The 18,284-nt window shown below is 32.0% G+C and overlaps 2 protein-coding genes across 3 annotated transcripts; both read right to left on the reverse strand.

Moving 5' to 3' along the window:
* Window positions 1-1,507: 1,507 nt before the first annotated feature.
* On the reverse strand, window positions 1,508-3,305 carry LOC123214536 (tropinone reductase homolog). The gene is made up of 5 exons (XM_044634360.1): window positions 3,075-3,305; window positions 2,754-2,961; window positions 2,427-2,643; window positions 2,236-2,348; window positions 1,508-1,994 (listed from the first exon to the last, which is right to left on the reverse strand). The coding sequence occupies exons 1-5, from the start codon at window positions 3,149-3,151 to the stop codon at window positions 1,818-1,820; spliced, it is 792 nt and encodes a 263-aa protein (XP_044490295.1). The 5' UTR covers window positions 3,152-3,305; the 3' UTR covers window positions 1,508-1,817.
* Window positions 3,306-10,169: 6,864 nt separating this feature from the next.
* Window positions 10,170-11,868, reverse strand: LOC123214524 (tropinone reductase homolog). 2 transcript variants are annotated; one of them, XM_044634349.1, is made up of 5 exons: window positions 11,497-11,868; window positions 11,173-11,380; window positions 10,813-11,035; window positions 10,630-10,727; window positions 10,170-10,551 (listed from the first exon to the last, which is right to left on the reverse strand). In XM_044634349.1, the coding sequence occupies exons 1-5, from the start codon at window positions 11,583-11,585 to the stop codon at window positions 10,372-10,374; spliced, it is 798 nt and encodes a 265-aa protein (XP_044490284.1). In that variant the 5' UTR covers window positions 11,586-11,868; the 3' UTR covers window positions 10,170-10,371. The 2 variants fall into 2 exon arrangements, with proteins under 2 accessions (XP_044490284.1, XP_044490277.1); XM_044634342.1 differs by having other exon boundaries at window positions 10,627-10,727; window positions 11,497-11,865.
* Between the last annotated feature and the right edge of the window lie 6,416 nt (window positions 11,869-18,284).

Here is an 18,284-nt window from a genome sequence, read left to right on the forward strand (position 1 = left end):
TTTAGTTGATAATTATTAGATACAATAACTACTTAACATGTATTGCATGTATCCTGTTAGAAATAAACTCTTTAAAGAGCAACATTTTCTTGGGCTACAGTGGTTAAAGTGAACCTGACGTATTAATTAACAAATCCTTTCAGTAAGTATGAAGCCTTAACCAGAAATAAAGTTAATACTCATTAGTTAACAATAAAACTACATTCTAGATATTCGAACAATGTTTAATCATGTTATTGATTGAATTTGACTTAAGAAGATAAAGTAAAACTTAGTCATATAATCATATAATGATATATTAAATATGAACGGAAATCGTGTTAGGGTAGAAGAAGCTGGAAGATCAGGATCAGTTTATGCTGCGAATCCTCCATCAATGCAATAGACCTGCCCTGTGATATGTGAAGCCGCTGGAGGCTTAAGAATGCCACCACCGCTGAAACCTCATTAGGCTTTCCGGTCACGAGGATTGGAATGATCATATGATTCATTATCTCACTGTTTTTGGAATCTCCCTGATGTAAGAAAAATTAAATGTATTAATGTAATGTAAGCACCATTTCTTACAAATAAAGTGAGGCAGTTCAGCAAAGCATGATGGGGTACTTCTGGTTTTCAGTTCTGTTGAAGTTCTCCTTCAATTTAATTCTAGTTTAACTGAAAAGAGTGAAAAAAAAAAGGCAAGAAAATTATATGGTATGAGAAAATCTCAGATTCTGCAAAGCCTGAAACTAAAGGCACCATGTCTAAAATTACAAGGATTTTGAGCTTGCCGTCAAACTTCAAAGAGACAGTCTCCATCAGCTTCTCCCGCTCAGCTCTAAAAACCCTTTATGTTGAGGTTTGGTTACGAGATAATGTATGAACTGTAGCGCCAAATTCTGCTAGTTCTTCCACTATTGCATAGCTCATTCAATTTTGGTTCCGCCAGTGACAACGGCACTCATGCCCTTTAAAGCCCATCTTTGTTTTCTGATTTCTGCCATGTTCTAATTTCTCAATTGTAGCAGAAAATGTTCTAATTGTCAAAGAACAACGATAAATTGTCAAAGAAGATGTTACAGGTGCTTTTGAACTTAATAAATAAAAACATTGAAGTCACCTTAATGACCTGTAGAGTGCAAAAGAAATCATCTTGAAACAAAGGAAAGATGCAGAAAATTTCATTATAAAAATACAACCACAGAGGAGGCATTTCATAGAAATATAAATTACAGAAACGAAGTTAAAAGTCATAGCCTTTCTTTTCGATTCTCTAGGACTATCTCACTTGCTCTACAAGAAAAAATTGACATGGCTGCCGCGATCAAAACTTCAAAAAGATTGAGAAAGTCATTTGTTTAAACTCTTTTTGATTTTCTGAGATTGAATTAGACCTGTAAATAAAAATTAATGCTGTGCAAAGTGACAACTATATCATCTTCATGTCCAGTTGATATCAGTCCCAAGAATTCCAATATATGTATTCATATTATACAAGATTTTACCCCCTAAATCTAAGCAGAAGGAAAGAACTGTTACACTTTGTATTCAATTTTCATTCAATACAAGCGTAGACATACAACAACTCCAGGGAAACTCTTCTCTTTATTAACAAAGGTTATTAAGAAAACGATAAAACTATCCGTCAATAAATACTAATTTATGTATTAATGATAATGTGTCAATATATGATAGAGTAATTTTGATATAGAGATAAAATAACATATAATCATATAATGATATATTATAAGTAGTACACAAATTAATACTCATATACTCTTATTTGTAAGACAACTAGCTCGAAACAGATAAGATATTTTTATTTTTGAGTTGGTCTAAAACCCAGATATGGTGTATCCTCCATCAACGCACAGAACCTGCCCAGTGATATATGAAGCAGCCGGAAAGCATAGGAAGGCTACCACTGCTGAAACCTCATCAGGCTCTCCCATACGGGGGATAGGAGTTCGGGATACTAAGCGAGTTATAAATTCCTTCGCTTTGGAATCACCCTGTGATAGAGAAAGACAACACAGTTAATATAACCACCATTTCTTCCAAAAACAATAGATTTGTGTACATTAATGAGAACAATGTACTACTTTAACTTCATCAATCCTGTGAACGTTTAACCAAAGCACATGATTCTTTGTAGCATATTCTCTCATATAAAACGCCTTTAATGAAATTCCACAGAAACAACATTCAAGGGATTTGTGAAAAGTATAAAGGATCCAGGGGATAGATCTATACTTCTACAGCATCAGTGAGCGAGGTTCTGATCATCCATGGTGCAACTGAATTCACTCGAATGTTGTCCTTTGCCCATTCGCATGCCAAGTTCTTTGTGACTTGATTCATTGCTCCTGTTGTTTAAAAATTGTTGACCAGATATGTAAAATTGAAGTAAACAGAAGATAGGTCAAAACTGAACTCAACTTTACCTTTAGTTGATGCATAGATAGAACACAGAGGGATAGCTACAACGCCTGTCACAGAGGAGATGAACACAATGCTTCCATTTCCAGATGCTTTTAAAAGCGGGTGTGCGAGTTGACACAGATGATAACCAGACTCGAAATTGGTAACCATCAGAGTTGAGAAATCCTCTGCTGTGTATTCTAGTGTTTCCTTTGGAATACCTGTGCCAGCATTATTCACCTAGCAAATTGATCATCATTAGAAAGTCCTTGAAAACACCTAAGATTTTTCTGTTACTGATCAAATTTTAAGCCAGGAAAACCATGACTGAGACATATAGCTGAACTTACAAGGATGCTGAGCTTGCCATCAAACAAAGAGGAGACACTCTCCATCATCTTCTCCCGTTGAGCTCTGATTTTGAGGTCACATACTGAGCCACTTACTTTAAACCCCTTACTCTCCCATTCTTGAATCCTGGCGTTGAGCTCTGTTTCAGTACGTGAACATGTATGTACTATGGCTCCAAACCCCGCAAGTTCTTCCACTATAGCATATCTATACATGAACATATTTTCAACAGGCCAGCAAATACAGAAAAAATATTTGAACCATCAAAAATGGAAGATAAACATTCAGGAAAACCAACAAAGAGAGACGGCAGCACTAACCCGATTCCTCTGGTTCCGCCGGTGACAAGGGCAGTCATTCCCTTAAGAGACCACCTTAGACTTCTGTTCTCTGACATCTCTCTCGATTGTGACGGACTGTTCTTCGAACTCAAGGTTTAATTGTAACCGTTCGATCTGTACGGCCAATAAAACTTGCCCAGAGAAGTTGTCGAGGATAATGTGGGGGTATTGGCAGGAGAGAGAGAATCTGTTTCTTAATACTTCATTTGTGCTTCATTGGTTAAATTAAAGACATTAAAAAATTTTAATTATATATTATATTATATTTGACGATTAATTAAATATTTTATATTTAAATTATTATATTTATTTTTAATAAAAAATTTATAAAAAGTATTAAAATTATTATGATATTATCGTATTTTTAGAAATATATTATTAACGATACACAATATTAAATTGTATATATACATTTTGTACTTTTCTTATATACAAATTTTATGGGTGCTTTTTTATAAAAGTATTTTTTATTATTTGTCATATTATATCCGTATAATTCATGTACTTTTTTTTTCTATTCCTTTATTTATTAAGATATCTTTGAAGTAGGATTGAGATACTGTATAAGTGAGAATGTTGAGTTGATATAAACCATCTTTAAGGTGCCCTTATAGTAGTATTGTCTGAGTAAGTTTGTCCTTAACAAACACTTGTTAGCATAAAAGTCAACAATAACTTGATTGTCTTTTGCAATTTTTAAAATACCAAGTAAACGTTTGGTTATATGAGAAACACAAAATACATTTTTGAGGTAAATAACTTTAGAATGAAATTGACTAGATATAAGAACATGACTAACATGAGTAATGTTTAAAGACTCACCATTGTTAATTTGAAGTTGATCATTCCCTTTGTAGTTGGTTGCTGCAGTTAGCTGAGATATGTCAAGAGTTACATGATCAGTTGCACCTAAACTTATGTACCAGAAGCAATCTTAAATAGTGGCAAGATTAGCTATTTAAGTTGCGAGAGGTGATTATGCAATATTCTGTGTACAATAGGCCTAAGGATTTTTACCAAGAAGATGAGAATGATTTTGAGAAACAGTAAGAATATAGTTGGAATTAGATTGAGGTGGATGAGGTATTGTAGGGGTGGTGTTTTGCAAAAGAGGTCCAAGAGAGTATGTAAGGTTTTGGATTAGTGTGTGATTAATAGGGATTGGTTTGGTAGGGATTGAGTGATTATCTAGAACCTGGAGTAGGTTGAAAAGAGTTAAATGTAACGGGTGTACCAGTGAGGAAGTGTGTTATGATGGCAAGATTGTTGTAGTTTGTATTAAACCTATGATAACACTATGCAACTGTACACCCAGTTTTATGGCACACATGGCAGACTATTCCACCTCTCCCAAAAAATCTGCCCTTGCCTCTTCCTCTATTGATGACAAGGGAATGTCTATAATGATATCTGGGTTGATATATGGGATGGTTTATTAAGTTTGGCAGTTTAGGTTGATAAGTGGACCTAAATTGACTCTGTGGTGGTATTAAAGCAACATATTCATTGTAACATTGCCCATATGTTGAACTCACTATAAGTTGACTTAATTGCTCACTAGAATAACTACCAGGAGATTGATGTTGTGGATTAATCAGACTAGTTGTGTTAGCCGATGCACTGTGAAACTTAAAAGCTATACTAGAGCTTAGACTTGTGTTGACTTTCCTAAATCTCAACTTATGCTTTTACATAATATACATGACATCTTGAAGACCGAGAGTTTTAGAACTAGATTCTATCCTAGTGACTAAACTAGCCGCCACAACATTGTGTTTAGGTCTTAGACCATTAAGAATGTGGTTAATAATCTCTAAGTCACAAACATGATGACGAGTCTTTGTATACCCTTTTGTCTTGGAGACATAACTTTCAATGGTAAGACTTTCTTAGTTGTTTGCAATAGGTTTCTAATATGTAAAATTCGAGTTTTTCAGGCATTAACAAATTCTTTCTTTAAGGAATTTCAAATTTTAGTCGTAGAGTGACATTTAGACACAATAAGAAATATTTCCTTTGAAATTGATGCGATAAGCCAACAAATCAACATCCTATCAACCGTTTCCAAATAACATATTCAAGATTGACATTTTTTGCCATTGTCGTTGAAGATCCAAAATCTTCGGACCTCACATGAATGAACGAGGCTGGTTGCAATAACACTCCAATGAGATGCTCTTCGTAATAATTGTTTGCGACATTGGATAGTACCTGATATTTCCAAAATAAGTAATTTGATCTTGACAGCTTTGGTGAGATGGTCTATAGACCTGATAAGGAGATTGACAGAGAAAAAGAGCTTTTTATGAGTTAGGGTTTATAAAGATGCTCGTCAATTCAACATCTTTCTTAGGAACAAAGAAAGAATCAAAGACTGGTATTTGAGTATTTTCAATCATAGACACTTGTCGGATGACTCTAATACCATAAACATGATTGTAATGACCAAATCAAGAAATCAATCAAGAATTGAGAAAATGGTTTTGAGATGAAAACGAAAAATAGGAGAGAGAAAATCTATTACTTTGATTTCATTTACTTTACATAAGTTAAACTAAACCACTTTGGCTTAAGTTTACATATACATATATCAAGCAAATACAAGCCACATGTACACTAATAGGAATTTACAAAGTACGAACATTATAAAAATATTCTAAGAAGGACTTGATTGTAGAGAGAAGCCTTTAAGAAATTGTTGGGTTCAAGGGCCTTGTCATCTAATTTAGAATGAAGTGAAACTAATCCTAAATTTGGATGAGATATATAGAATCTATCTAAGTTTTTCTTTTATTCCCCTATCATAGCATGGTTGTGGTCTTACAATATCAAACACCATGTTTCGTGGTTTCACCTTTTATCATGACTTTGGGTCTCCATCTCTTAGCATATTCTAATGTTGATTGAGATATCGATGTCTACATTCATTTATCTATCACCATCTTTTGTGTTTATTTTGGACATAATTTGTTTCTTAGATTGCCAAGTGAGTTGTCGTGTCCTTGCTTAGTGTAGAGTGTGAGTATCATACTCTTACTCTTGTTGTTGTTGGCATTTGTTGGTTCCATTATCTTCTATATGAAGCTTAACTTTCTCCTGCATGCTTCTCCATTACTACTATGTGACAATATTAGTCTACTCTCTACATGACTACAAATCATGTCTTCCATGTGCACAATTAACATATCGATATTGATCTTCACTTCATTTTGAAATGGTTGCTTGATGAGTTTTTTGTCTTCTCCATGTTCTTACGGTCTCTCAATGTATAAATATTTTTATTAAAAGTTGTTCTCACAAGCATTTTCATTCGTTGGGTCTTTAATTATAGTTTTGTAAACTCTCACTATAAGGGAATGTTAAATAATTACTTGATAATATTTATATTTCATATTAGGATATAACCTAGTATTTCTTTTTAGTAAGATTAGAATTTCTTATTGGTGGAATATACAATTATATAATTGGATAAAAAATAATAATTCAATTGCTAATAGGAAAGTATTTCTAATAAAAATTATTTATATCTATTCATTTATAAATATTTTGAGAATCAGGTAGTTCATACGAGAGAAAAATATGTGAGGGTGTCACAAATTTTATGACATGTAAGAAAGTGTTGTACTTTTATAATTTTGTGATTATAATATATTCTTTACTCATATATATTCAATATATGTATCATCATGTGATCTGATGTTATTTTATCTTTAATTCAAAATAACTCAATCATACAATAACACATTATTTAAGTATCTAATTAGATACTTAAAATTAGTTGTATATGATAAGTTTTATGCCAAATTATGTTATCTATCTTGTCTTTTAGGTGTATGGTTACTTCAAAATGTGTTATCATTTCGTTAAGTTCTAAACAATTTGAACATTTGGTTGACTGGGATAAATAATTTAGAAAAAAGATGGGTAAACGTCAAAAATCGACCGGCCATGTTTAAACTACTGCATGTTTGAGCTCCACTTCTGGATAAGATAATTCCAACAATGGCAGAATGTTGGCTAATTTCAGTAAGCCATGAGAGGCAATCTACTTGCCATTAATAATAGCTCAATCACTTGTCTTAATATTGCAAAATCCGTAATAAAAAATTGAGAAGAAGACTCATGTTTTTAAGTCTTATCTATTTTTTGTTCTATTCCAACGACTTTCTAATTTCTTACTCCTGGCCTCCAATTTGTCCATTCATCTAAGCATGCATCGATGATTACAATAAATTTCTGGAAACTCTTCGGGGATGGTAATTGGCACGCCCAGTCAAATTGTAAACATGCATTAAAAAATGATTTTAAGACTTGAGAATCCTATATACTTGTCTTTAAAGAAGACTATTGCTGTTGCCGGAGGAGGAGGTTTCAAGTATTGGAATCCCAAGATGGCGAGATCCTCCTTGAACATCCCATGTGAGACTCTCTATGCATGGCTGGTTATACATTTTTTATATAATTAATTGTGGTGGAATATGCAAAGATCTTATGAACATTGATCCTCCTTCATTTCTTTTTCTTACATTCGACCAATAGATTTCAGTTTAATCGTTGAATCAATCATTGATTGATTCAATGATAAATTGATCAACTCATCAACTAAAAGTTGTCATTAATGACAATATTTATCATGACAAAAGAGATAACGGGGTGGACTAACAACGATGAGATCGTGACAATAGAAAAAAAATGGTGCTAATAGAGTTTTAAGAAGATTTTAGGGATTGATTTGTAAGTTTTTAAATTTTTTAAAAGGTTAAATATTTTAGAAGGAATCATCTTTTAATTTTTGTTCAAAATAATTTTCAGTAACGGACAGTTTATATCATCTAGGGGTGAATAAGGTTTGTAGGTGAAACATTGGTTCGGAAAATATAATTTACTGGAAGATAAATGATCCAAGGAACAAAGATCTTCTTAAGTTAACGATGTACTACCTAATCCGGATAAGATGCACAATAAATAAAAATTGTTGCATCGCTGGCAGGATGGTAAAACAAAACAATTGCCAAGCTTTCGATGAAGATGGCTATCTTTGTGTCCAGAAATCTCCAATATTTAATTGATGCTAACAGCGAAGCGTCAACAAATCTACAGGCCAATGAATGAGGAGGAAAATTTATTTGTTTATTAATTATTTGTCATTTAGCAAACTGCCATTGCTGACCCATTCACTAGATCAGGCTTCAAGTTTCCTGCAACATCAGCCAGGAGGGAATTTGCAGTTTGTACTTGGTCTTAGACTTGGAAGGGAGTGTATTAATTGATTAAAACAATGGCAACAACCGAATCCTAGTGGTTGTACATCCAACAAGTTTTATTATTTTATGGGTACGAATCCTTTCAAGAAACCATCAATTAATTTCCAAGCACTTAGATTTGAAGTAAATGTAAATCCTTCACCATAAAAAATAACCTGGCCGGTTACATTGGGACATGAAAAAGCAGATGGGAGCAAAGGAAATTTCAGGCTTAACGTGTCAACTTCAATTTCCCTGATAACAGAACCTTACTAGTAATAGATAGACTATTGACTAATCAGTTGCCTGCTCTGTTGTCTTGCCTATTAATTTGGTTTTTCCAGACAACCAGAGCTTCCCTAGATTCTAAGGGTGGATCTAAGCTAAGCGGGGGTTGGGCTATGATGCATGGAAACGCTGGATGGGTATAGTTCCCAGGTTTCCGAAACGTCTTGGGTACCTAACTTGGATATTACTAACCTATTCGCTTCAATTCAACTCTCTTCGTTTTCCTTTCCAGGTTCTACATCGTCTCTAAGTCTTACGTTAGTAATCAATCAGCTAAATCGGTAATCTCTTCACCTCTTTCGGTTCAGTTACTTGAAAAAAGAAATTCAATCACTTAAAGAAAATCTTCTTTTAGTAATCGATCGGATAATCAAGAGTTTTTGCAGTTTTACTCATTTTTTTTCTTGAGTTTTCTAATTTTATTTATGACAGACTTGCTACCAATCCTTCTTGAGTATTGCCGGTTAAAGTAAACACTTTTAGACATTGTAAGAAATTCTAATAACCTTTTATTTATATTTTAATAACATATATTTTGTTTTGTTTTGTTGGTTTGTTTTAACCATTTTACAGTAAAATGTAATTTTTTGGATTATTTTATTAAAAATATATATTAAAAAATAATATTCACAAATAAACATCCATATTTTTTATATTTACTGTTTTCCCAATTTTAGTTTCCTATATTCTCAAAAATATGGTTTTTCCCATATTCATTTCAGCGTTTCTATGTCTATACTTTTTAGTAGTTGGGTATTTGATTCAAATCAGTTAAATTTGATTAGAAATAGTCTCAATTTGAGTTCGAATCAAATCAATTTGACTCAATCAAATTGTTAGAAAGTCAATAAATTCATTTTCTCCAATTATTTTTCATTTGGTTTACAACTTTTTTTTTCTCCTACAATTCTTCTTTTTTTTTCATCTTTGTCAACCATTTTTTTTTGACCATTTCTTTAATGAACTTATCACCCATTTGAGTATATTATGGATTAAGCTTGAGCTGACTGTTTTAAATTTGAGTTAAATTTGAATTGATCTTTATTCAAATTTAGTTTGACTCAAATCCAATTCTCTTCAATAAGATATGTTATCAGATTTTAACCTAAAATAGAATCTAATACTTTCTAAGTTTTTCTAAATTTTGATTGGAAATCATTCGGTAAGTCCTCGTTGGAAACTTCTTTTAGTGTCGCTTTGATTTGGAAAAATAGGCGATCTGAAAATGATTTTGTGAATTTTGAGAATGTCCCATTCTCTCTATTTCCTTCGAGAATAGTGAAATCCATTAAACTATTGATGTAGTCAAACACCACTCAATTTAGAATCAAAGATGGAGAATGACTTAAACAATTATACCACCAACTAAACCCAAACTTAATGATCTACTTTGTGAATAGTTGTTATGGGACATTTGGTTCACTACTTTTTATTATTAATATTTATATAATAAAGTAACATAAATGGTTGATTATCTTTTTACTAATTTTTCATTTTTTATAATATCATGGGTTCATTGGGCATTCTGATGTTATTCGCAATATATTGATAAACATGGGTTCGTACTCATAACTCAAACATAATTGTTCTGATTTTCTGAACTGCAATTGGTGACATGAATATTAGCTTACAAATTCCAACATATGAACAACCCATTACACAGATTTCTTCAGCCGTCCGAGACTTTGAATCCTAATTGAACAATTACTGACAGAAATTTCTGATGAGCTTGGAAGAGTTGTTTGTCAACGACCGCCTGCTGTATACCCCCCATCCACCACAATAACCTGTCCTGTGATGTATGAAGCGGCAGGCATGCAGAGAAATGACACCAGAGACGAAATCTCATTAGGTTCACCTAGCCGTGCCATTGGTGTATGAGCTATTACACACTTATATTCCTCAGAAGCAAGCTGCTCCATATCCTGAAACAAAGTATATTACTTCAGTGAAAGTTATATATACCTGTTTATTTAAAAGAGTTGACAGGGGAAGAGTACAATTTGTTTAGTTCTGATAGCCCATGGTGAAACGGCGTTTGTGCGAATGTTGTCCTTAGCCCATTCACATGCCAGGTTCTTAGTTAATTGGTTGATTGCTCCTGAAAAACAATAATAGTACAAAATGTTAGTGAAGTGCGAGTAAAGCCTTCAACTTCAAGTATGAACTAGCTGTGTTTAGCATACCTTTGGATGCTGCATATGCGGATAATGGTATCAGTGGTAGAGCCACCGTGCCAGCGACTGAGGAGATAAATACAACATTCCCGTTTTCCGACTCTTTCAAAAGAGGATATGCAAGTTGACAAAGATGGTAAGGAGACTCAAAGTTGGCGTTCATTACCATAGAGCAGTCTTCAGTAGTATGTTCTGTTACTGTTTTCATTAAAACTAGTGCTGCGTTATTCACCTGAGGAAATATTATGTATTTGTGAGTAATAACCCAATTGTGTTCCTGTTTTGTTGTCAACATTTTGTTGTTTAAATGACCTAATTCTACTCTCTTTCTTTTTTCCTTTTTTATAATTAGGAGCTAAATATACTTACAAGAATATTAAGCTTGCCATCGAAAGCAGAAGATACAGTGGCAATCAGCTTCTCTCTCTCGGCTTTAGATGTCAGGTCACATACAGAGCCACTTACTTTAAACCCCTTGCTTTCCCATTCCTGTATCCTTTCATTGATCTCTTTCTGGTTACGAGAACATGTATGCACTATTGCTCCAAATTTTGCTAGTTCTTCAACAATGGCATAGCTGTAATGTATAGGCACAATCAAATTCAAACCCACTAACCCAGAAAACAAAATAACAAAAATGGTTTAAGAACACAAAAACTGAAACAAATATCAGCTCACTCCGAGCATACTAACCCAATGCCTTTGGTTCCACCAGTGACCAGAGCGGTCATCCCCTTAAGTGACCATCTCTGGTCTCCACAAACCAGGTTTTCTTCCGCCATGGTTCCACCTCTGTCGATGTTGCAAATAATTGCTAGAAGTAATAAACTGGAATCTTAATTACTCAAGGCTCGTTAATATAATTGTTAAATTTGTCACCAGAACAAAGACAACAAGTCAAAGACAGATAATATCACAACACCGGCCCTTTCAGCTGGAGATTCCGGTATAACCCAAGTGCCAACTACTTGTCTTTTCCTGTATTATTCACTGAAAAACCAATTATGGAGTTTTTCTTTATATTTTTCTGAGAAACGGCAAGGCATCTCTTAGTAGTCGTTATCGCTGATGCCTACAAGGTAAATGTTCCGTATACTTCTGGTGAAAAATATAAGACAAAATTATACGAGCGAAGAGATAATTTTTGTATGGTTTACAATAATATGATTGAGACCGTGAAAACGAATTCGCCATGGAAAAGCCAGGGTCTCTTTCGAGCTCATCTTGAATAGGAACATTAATGTTAATTATTGGGACCTTTCAAGGCTGGTGGCCCTGGCGGTGGGTGAGATGATATTGTTGGTTTTGGATTTACAAGCCTTCTAGTTGGTCATGGAAAAAGATGGCGTCTTTATTATTATTATCTGGTGGGACAGATACTGAAAAATTGAATTGAGGATTAAAATATGTTTATATTGGGTTAACAACTGCAAGAAGATTTTGTGAGAAAAGATCTCATTTGGAAGACTTTCAGGAACTAGGGCTAGATTCGATGTATATTGAATAGAATCATGGTTTAATTTAAGATTGATTTAAATATTAAAAAATTAACTCAATTTCAATTCAGAATTATTAAGTTAAAATTTGAATTCATTTAAAAAATAAATGTAATTTTGAATTCGGTTAAAAGAAGGCCAAAGGACTATTTCCCACCCAAGGATTGTTGTTTTTTTAAGTATCTCCTGTTTAATTTTGAAAATCTCAAATATCTACCCATGAGTAGTTAAATTTAATAGAACCCTAGCCCTCTTAAAATCTTATCTATTTTTTCTCTCTAAACTTAAAAATTAAAAGTTTTTCCCCAACCTAAGTTTTAAAATATCACAGTTTCCCCTTAAGGTTTGGTTTTCAGATCTCCAACGTCAAATCTGGTGCTGTTGTCGACTGTTTATCCCTCTTGAATCTTCCTCTCCCTCTGACGGTCTCTCTCCACCCATTTGGATGCCCAATTGGCGTTCAATGAGGCTTGGAAGACGATGGGAGACGAAGAGCTTCGTCGGGGGATGAAGCTTTTAGTCTTTCAGAAGAAGATCGATGCCAAACGGATGTCCAAATAGGTGGAGAGAGACCGCCAAAGGGAGAGGAAGCTTCGAGAGGGATAGATGATTGACAATGTTGTTGAAGATCTGGAAACCAAACCCTAGGGGAAAACTGTCATTTTTTAAAACTTCGGTTAAGAGAAAACTTTTACTTTTCAAAGTTTAAGGGAGGAAAAAGAGATTATATTTTAGTTTATTTTTAATATTAAGATAAAATAATAATTTTATCCTTACTACCGTTAAATTTAACTGCTCATAGGTGAGTATTTAAAATTTTTAAAATTAAATAGGAGATAATTGGAAAAACATCGATCCTTCGGTGGGAAATAGTCCTTTGGCCTTAAAAGAAATCCTAACTCCATTTAAACAAATTGGACCGAATAGCCTTTTCTACGTTGATGTTAATAGTAGGCCTACTATTTTTAGAATGAGCCCAGGGCTATCCTTCATATTTTAACGCATAAAGTTGGGCTCATTTTGGGCAAAATAAAGCCCACCAATCTGACAAAAAAAGTCCATATATAATTTGGTTATTTTTGTGATTTTTAAATCTTGAATGACCTAATTCAATTTTCTGTGACATGTCAAAATCGAAATGCTAAATTCAGATCATGATATATATATATACACACACACACACACATACAAAGATGTTATAAAAAATAAAGGGTTTAAATGAATCTGTAATTCTAGCAAACATAAATATATGGAATTAGATCCTAAGGAGACCAAAATTATGAGAAATTAATGCTCCAAATTTAGTTTATGAAAGTGTTTCTATATTAATATAGAACCATATAGTTTTCTCCTACAAAAAGAGTATCCAAGGCCAAGAGTTGAGAATTTTCTTATCATTTTGGCCAAATATCATGTTGCATTAATAGTGACTTATAATGTTAATAGAGGTTACATACTACCCTAAAATAAATAATAATAAAAGGTAATTAAATATACTAAAAGAAAACTTATTATTTGACACTTGATAACCAAACTAGGAATAGACATTCTAAGGTTAACAAGTGCTTCAAATTCTTCCAACACTTAAACGGATTATTTTTTATTATAAAATGACCTGAGACCATATGAAATAGATTGATGAAATCAAATACTTCAATCATATAACATGTGTGTGTTATGTCTAGGTTTCTTCTAGCAAATAATTGAACAACCAAAATTGTGATCATGTTTCACTTAAAATAACCTAAAATTGAAGCTTTGGAATGAGCGTTCTATGAATTCTATAGAATTTTACAAATGTTAAAAAAATACAATGAATGTCATACCCTTTACATTTATTGTGACATAAATAAATTATATGTCAATTATTAAATAATTATTTAATAGTTCCTTTAAACATTTTTAGTACACATTCATAATCAATACAATTGTTCCTAATGTCTAATCGCAAATCAAAAGGTGCATTTTCTTTTCCGATACATCATAATTAGATGAATAATTATTCAACTACTTGAGATACTTAATAAATAATAAGGTTAGAATAGAAAATGACAACGCGAACAAATATTCAATTTAGAGATAAAATATTTGATTTTTAAGGATAAATTTTTGATTTTCTGAAACACCAGAATTTTCGCCATCTTTTATAAAATTTGTTGTAGTGGATGGAAGATTGTTTCAATTTCCTTGCATGTTAGTAGTTTTTCAAGAAAAAAGGTAGTAGTGTTTAACAAAATTCGTATTAGAGCTTTTGGTGTTTCTTCTCAATGGGTATAAATACATAAAGAGTCTTCTTTCTTTCGTTAGTTTATTAGAAATTTCTTGGCAGTCAAATGGTTGAACCAAAGTTTTGCTAAAGACATTAGTGTATTGAACAAAAAGATACAAATAAAAGTAAAAGCAAGGTTTATTGTCTAGTAACTCGGACGCTTCTAGTGAGAGCCAAGTGGTGGATGGGATATGCATATTAACAATCAACATGCAACAAAATCAGTCGACAAAAATAGAAAGATTAATATATAAGGCAAGTGTGTCCTTTGAATCTTTTAAAAATGAATGGGCAAACCTAATCTCAATCAATACCAAATTAAACAAAAGGAAAATCAAGTTTATCTCTTTGTTTAGAACTTAGAAGAAAGATCAAGAAGTAAAAAATAAAAAATAAAAACGTCCAATACATAAATTACAATGTCCTCCCACCACTGTTTGAATCAATATGATTTGAAGATGCAAAACGTAGTCTCTTCCTTCATTATTTGTGTTGCTTTTTCAGTAATTCTGCTTATTTTGTTCTTCATAATTTACCAACCATTTATTTGAAAAGTCTCCTACCTATTTAAGAAGTGTGCTTAAACATGTGTCCTCACACTTCCTGTAGTTCACTTTGGTTAGAAATTGTGTATGTGATGGATAAAACAAATAGTCACACTCGAAAAAGAAAAATATGTATGATTTATCTTGATTCATTCAAGAAGGGTTACATCGAATATAGTCATTACTATTCATTATATTCTTATTTGTCTTGTTACACTGAATGTTTTTACTATAGAATTGTTATCACACTAATACAAGATAATAATATATTTATTTATACTAGGATTATCATCATAAATCAAACACTGACTTTTACTATTGAACCAAACCCTAAAAATGACTCTTTATAAAATAAACTCAAATTATGGGTAACATCTACCAGCAAAATCTACATGTGTGAAGCGTAATATCTTATAAACAAAGTGTTCGTCAATTACAAGAATTTCATGTTTTCTCTAGACAAGAGTTTGCATATCTTGGTCTTAGTTGCTACCCAGAAAAAGCTCAATTATTATTGAAAATTTATTCTGATTCAGAGAGAAAAAGATGCATTGCTTTCATGAATAATTGAGATGTGCAAGTGAGATTAATCAACTTGTTGCTTCTTGGATTGCAGTACTGCTAAATGATCTGTTATAAATAATTCCCATTATTATAAGAATGAAAGATGCATGTATATGAAAGTTGCATTAAACTATAAGTACCACTAGCAACTACATTTGTCCTTATTTATTTTTTAATAATTCTGTAAGTTACTAAGATAATGACCTTACCGACACTTCTTGCCCAAATAAAATAATTTCATATATATATATATATATAATATATAGAAAAGCACTTGACAATTATCAAGATTTTTAATCAAGGAAAGTATCACAAAATTCAAATATTCAGCATATACTATTGTTTTAATAGTGACACTAAGATATAAAATCTTCTCTTGTTCAAAGAAAAATTATTGTGCAATTGTTTAAACCTGTAACGAAAAGCTGGAGTCCTTCTCAGTTAATCCCAGGCCATCCAGTGTCATATCATCCGATATCAACCCTCTGCCCAACTTTTGAATATTCAACTTAAAAAATAAAAGAAATTATTTAATGACTGGAGAATGGAGACAATTTGATTGGAATCTCTGAGGATAAGACAATCTTACTGGTGTATTTTATAGTCATAGCCCTTGTAAAATATTATAAGGGAACAAGATTATTTCACACCCAAGGTTTGCTGAAACAATAACTTCCAGCTTTTTAAAAAAAAAAACAAATTCGTATCCGTTTTTCAATACCATTAGAGAACTCTATTAAGAGAAAACGTGGAAAGGTCATTTTACATATATTTTTTTTATTTTTTTATTTTTTTTTTTATTTTTCCTTATTTAAATCTTTTAAAAGTTTATATGTAAACTATGAATTATAAAAATATTAAGAGTATTAATAAAAATTTTAAGGGTTTTAAAAATTCATAAAAGTTTGAAATCGTTTTTTAAATTTATAAAATTACGATATAACTTTAATAGTTTCAAAAATGATGTTACGTTTCCAAAAAATAGACTAAAAAATAATGTTTTAGAATTGATTAAAGTTTTGATATTTTTAAAAATTTTAAATAATAAAATTATAATAAAATAAATAAATAATCAATTTAGGCAACTTAATAGATTCAAAGTGGATTATAGATAAAAATTTAATTTTTTTTAAACCTTGAAAGAGCCGTTTCTTCAAACCTTGGATGGGAAATAGTCATTTGACCTATATTATAATGTTAAGGAAAAGTTAAACGTCCTTTCTCTTTTGTCTAATCCTTGGAATTAATTGATTCTTGCGAATGACAAATCACGTCTACCAGGCAAGTAGTTAGGAGCTAAATTCTTTAATCAGCCTCTCAAGTATTCGTTTATCCTGCTTTTGACATTAATGATCAGACTATGAACAGGCATTTTGTTAATTAATTTCAATATCATGGTAGCTTTATCTTTCAAGATCTTATCATAGATCTGCAGAAAACTTTCTGGTTTCAAAAACCAGTCCTACCCTTAAATCACGCTGAAACCTAAGTGGGTAATTAAATCAAAATTGTTCCTTTTCTTGATGCTATATAATTAAAAATGTATATGCTCATAGATTTCTTTGTAAAATACAACTGTGACATGACGGTCAAACGGACATATCGTATGTAATGGCTGAAGCTAAAACGACTGATTGATTTGACCCAATCTTATGCACGAAGTCACATTAATAAATTCCGGATCTCTTTTTCCTTTCAAGGTAAATGAAATTCGTTACAATTGAAAATTCCTGAATCAACATCATCATCAAAGACATTTTGAGAAACTCCAAGAAAGGTCAGTAGAGAGAACAAATTCTGTTCATGCTTCAGCTGATGATAATAAGAAAGGTTTTTTTTTAAAAAATAAATAAATAAATAAAAGGAATAAAAGACTAAAAATAATCGCCCATAAATAAACACAGATACAAAATATATAATGATTTACTCTTGTATGAAAACTATGACTACTTTGTCGAAGTCTCTCTCAAAAATATATTAATTAGGAGAATGGTAAAAGTTTCACATGCAAAGATGATTCAATGGTCAAGCTTGTGGGACACTTGTTGCTTAGTACTACGGCATTTCTCTCTTTAAGCAAATTCATGTGATATTCGATGTAGCCAGAGTGCTTCAATATCATATGTGGTGTCTTAACGTGCCAAAATCAATAATTGATGAAAAGCCAGAATAATTGTAGGCATATTTCACTCCAGATATTAGCCAGTTTGTCGATGATATTATTATACAAAGACAAAAGAATAGCATCTCTGTGGAGCGTAGAGTGAGACCTTGCTTCATAGTCTTACTAATATATATGGTTCAGAAATACTAGTATAAAAAAGAAATTAAGCCCCGAGTTTAATGAAGACAATGGTCTTTTAGACTCCTAGAGTTTGCTTAAAAAATAAACGTATAAAGAAAATCTGAAACCCAATGTCTAGTATTACAAAAAATTAATTTATTAGAAAAATCATACCTAGTTTTTGATATTGAAACATATAAATTCTATACAAAAAAAACTCGTAGTTTTTTTGGTTAAATGTAAGATTAAGTTTTTTACCTTGTATTTGGTAAATGGCGTAAAGATTAAAAAATTTAAGAATCCTGTCCTACCCGCATGTTGTT

Source organism: Mangifera indica, chromosome 1, assembly GCF_011075055.1.
Source record: "Mangifera indica cultivar Alphonso chromosome 1, CATAS_Mindica_2.1, whole genome shotgun sequence".
NCBI lineage: Eukaryota > Viridiplantae > Streptophyta > Magnoliopsida > Sapindales > Anacardiaceae > Mangifera > Mangifera indica.

Bases quoted from the DNA above. Each gene is read 5' to 3' on its own strand.
- LOC123214536 (XM_044634360.1), bottom strand. From the start codon at position 3,151: ATGTCAGAGAACAGAAGTCTAAGGTGGTCTCTTAAGGGAATGACTGCC. The intron at 2,644-2,753 runs GTAAGTTCAGCT...TCAATTTGCTAG, and splicing joins ATGGCAAGCTCAGCATCCTT to GTGAATAATGCTGGCACAGG. The intron at 1,995-2,235 runs GTATAGATCTAT...TCTCTATCACAG, and splicing joins CGCTCACTGATGCTGTAGAA to GGTGATTCCAAAGCGAAGGA.
- LOC123214524 (XM_044634342.1), bottom strand. From the start codon at position 11,585: ATGGCGGAAGAAAACCTGGTTTGTGGAGACCAGAGATGGTCACTTAAG. The intron at 11,381-11,496 runs GTTAGTATGCTC...TATACATTACAG, and splicing joins GGTGGAACCAAAGGCATTGG to CTATGCCATTGTTGAAGAAC. The intron at 10,728-10,812 runs GTATGCTAAACA...ATTGTTTTTCAG, and splicing joins CGCATATGCAGCATCCAAAG to GAGCAATCAACCAATTAACT.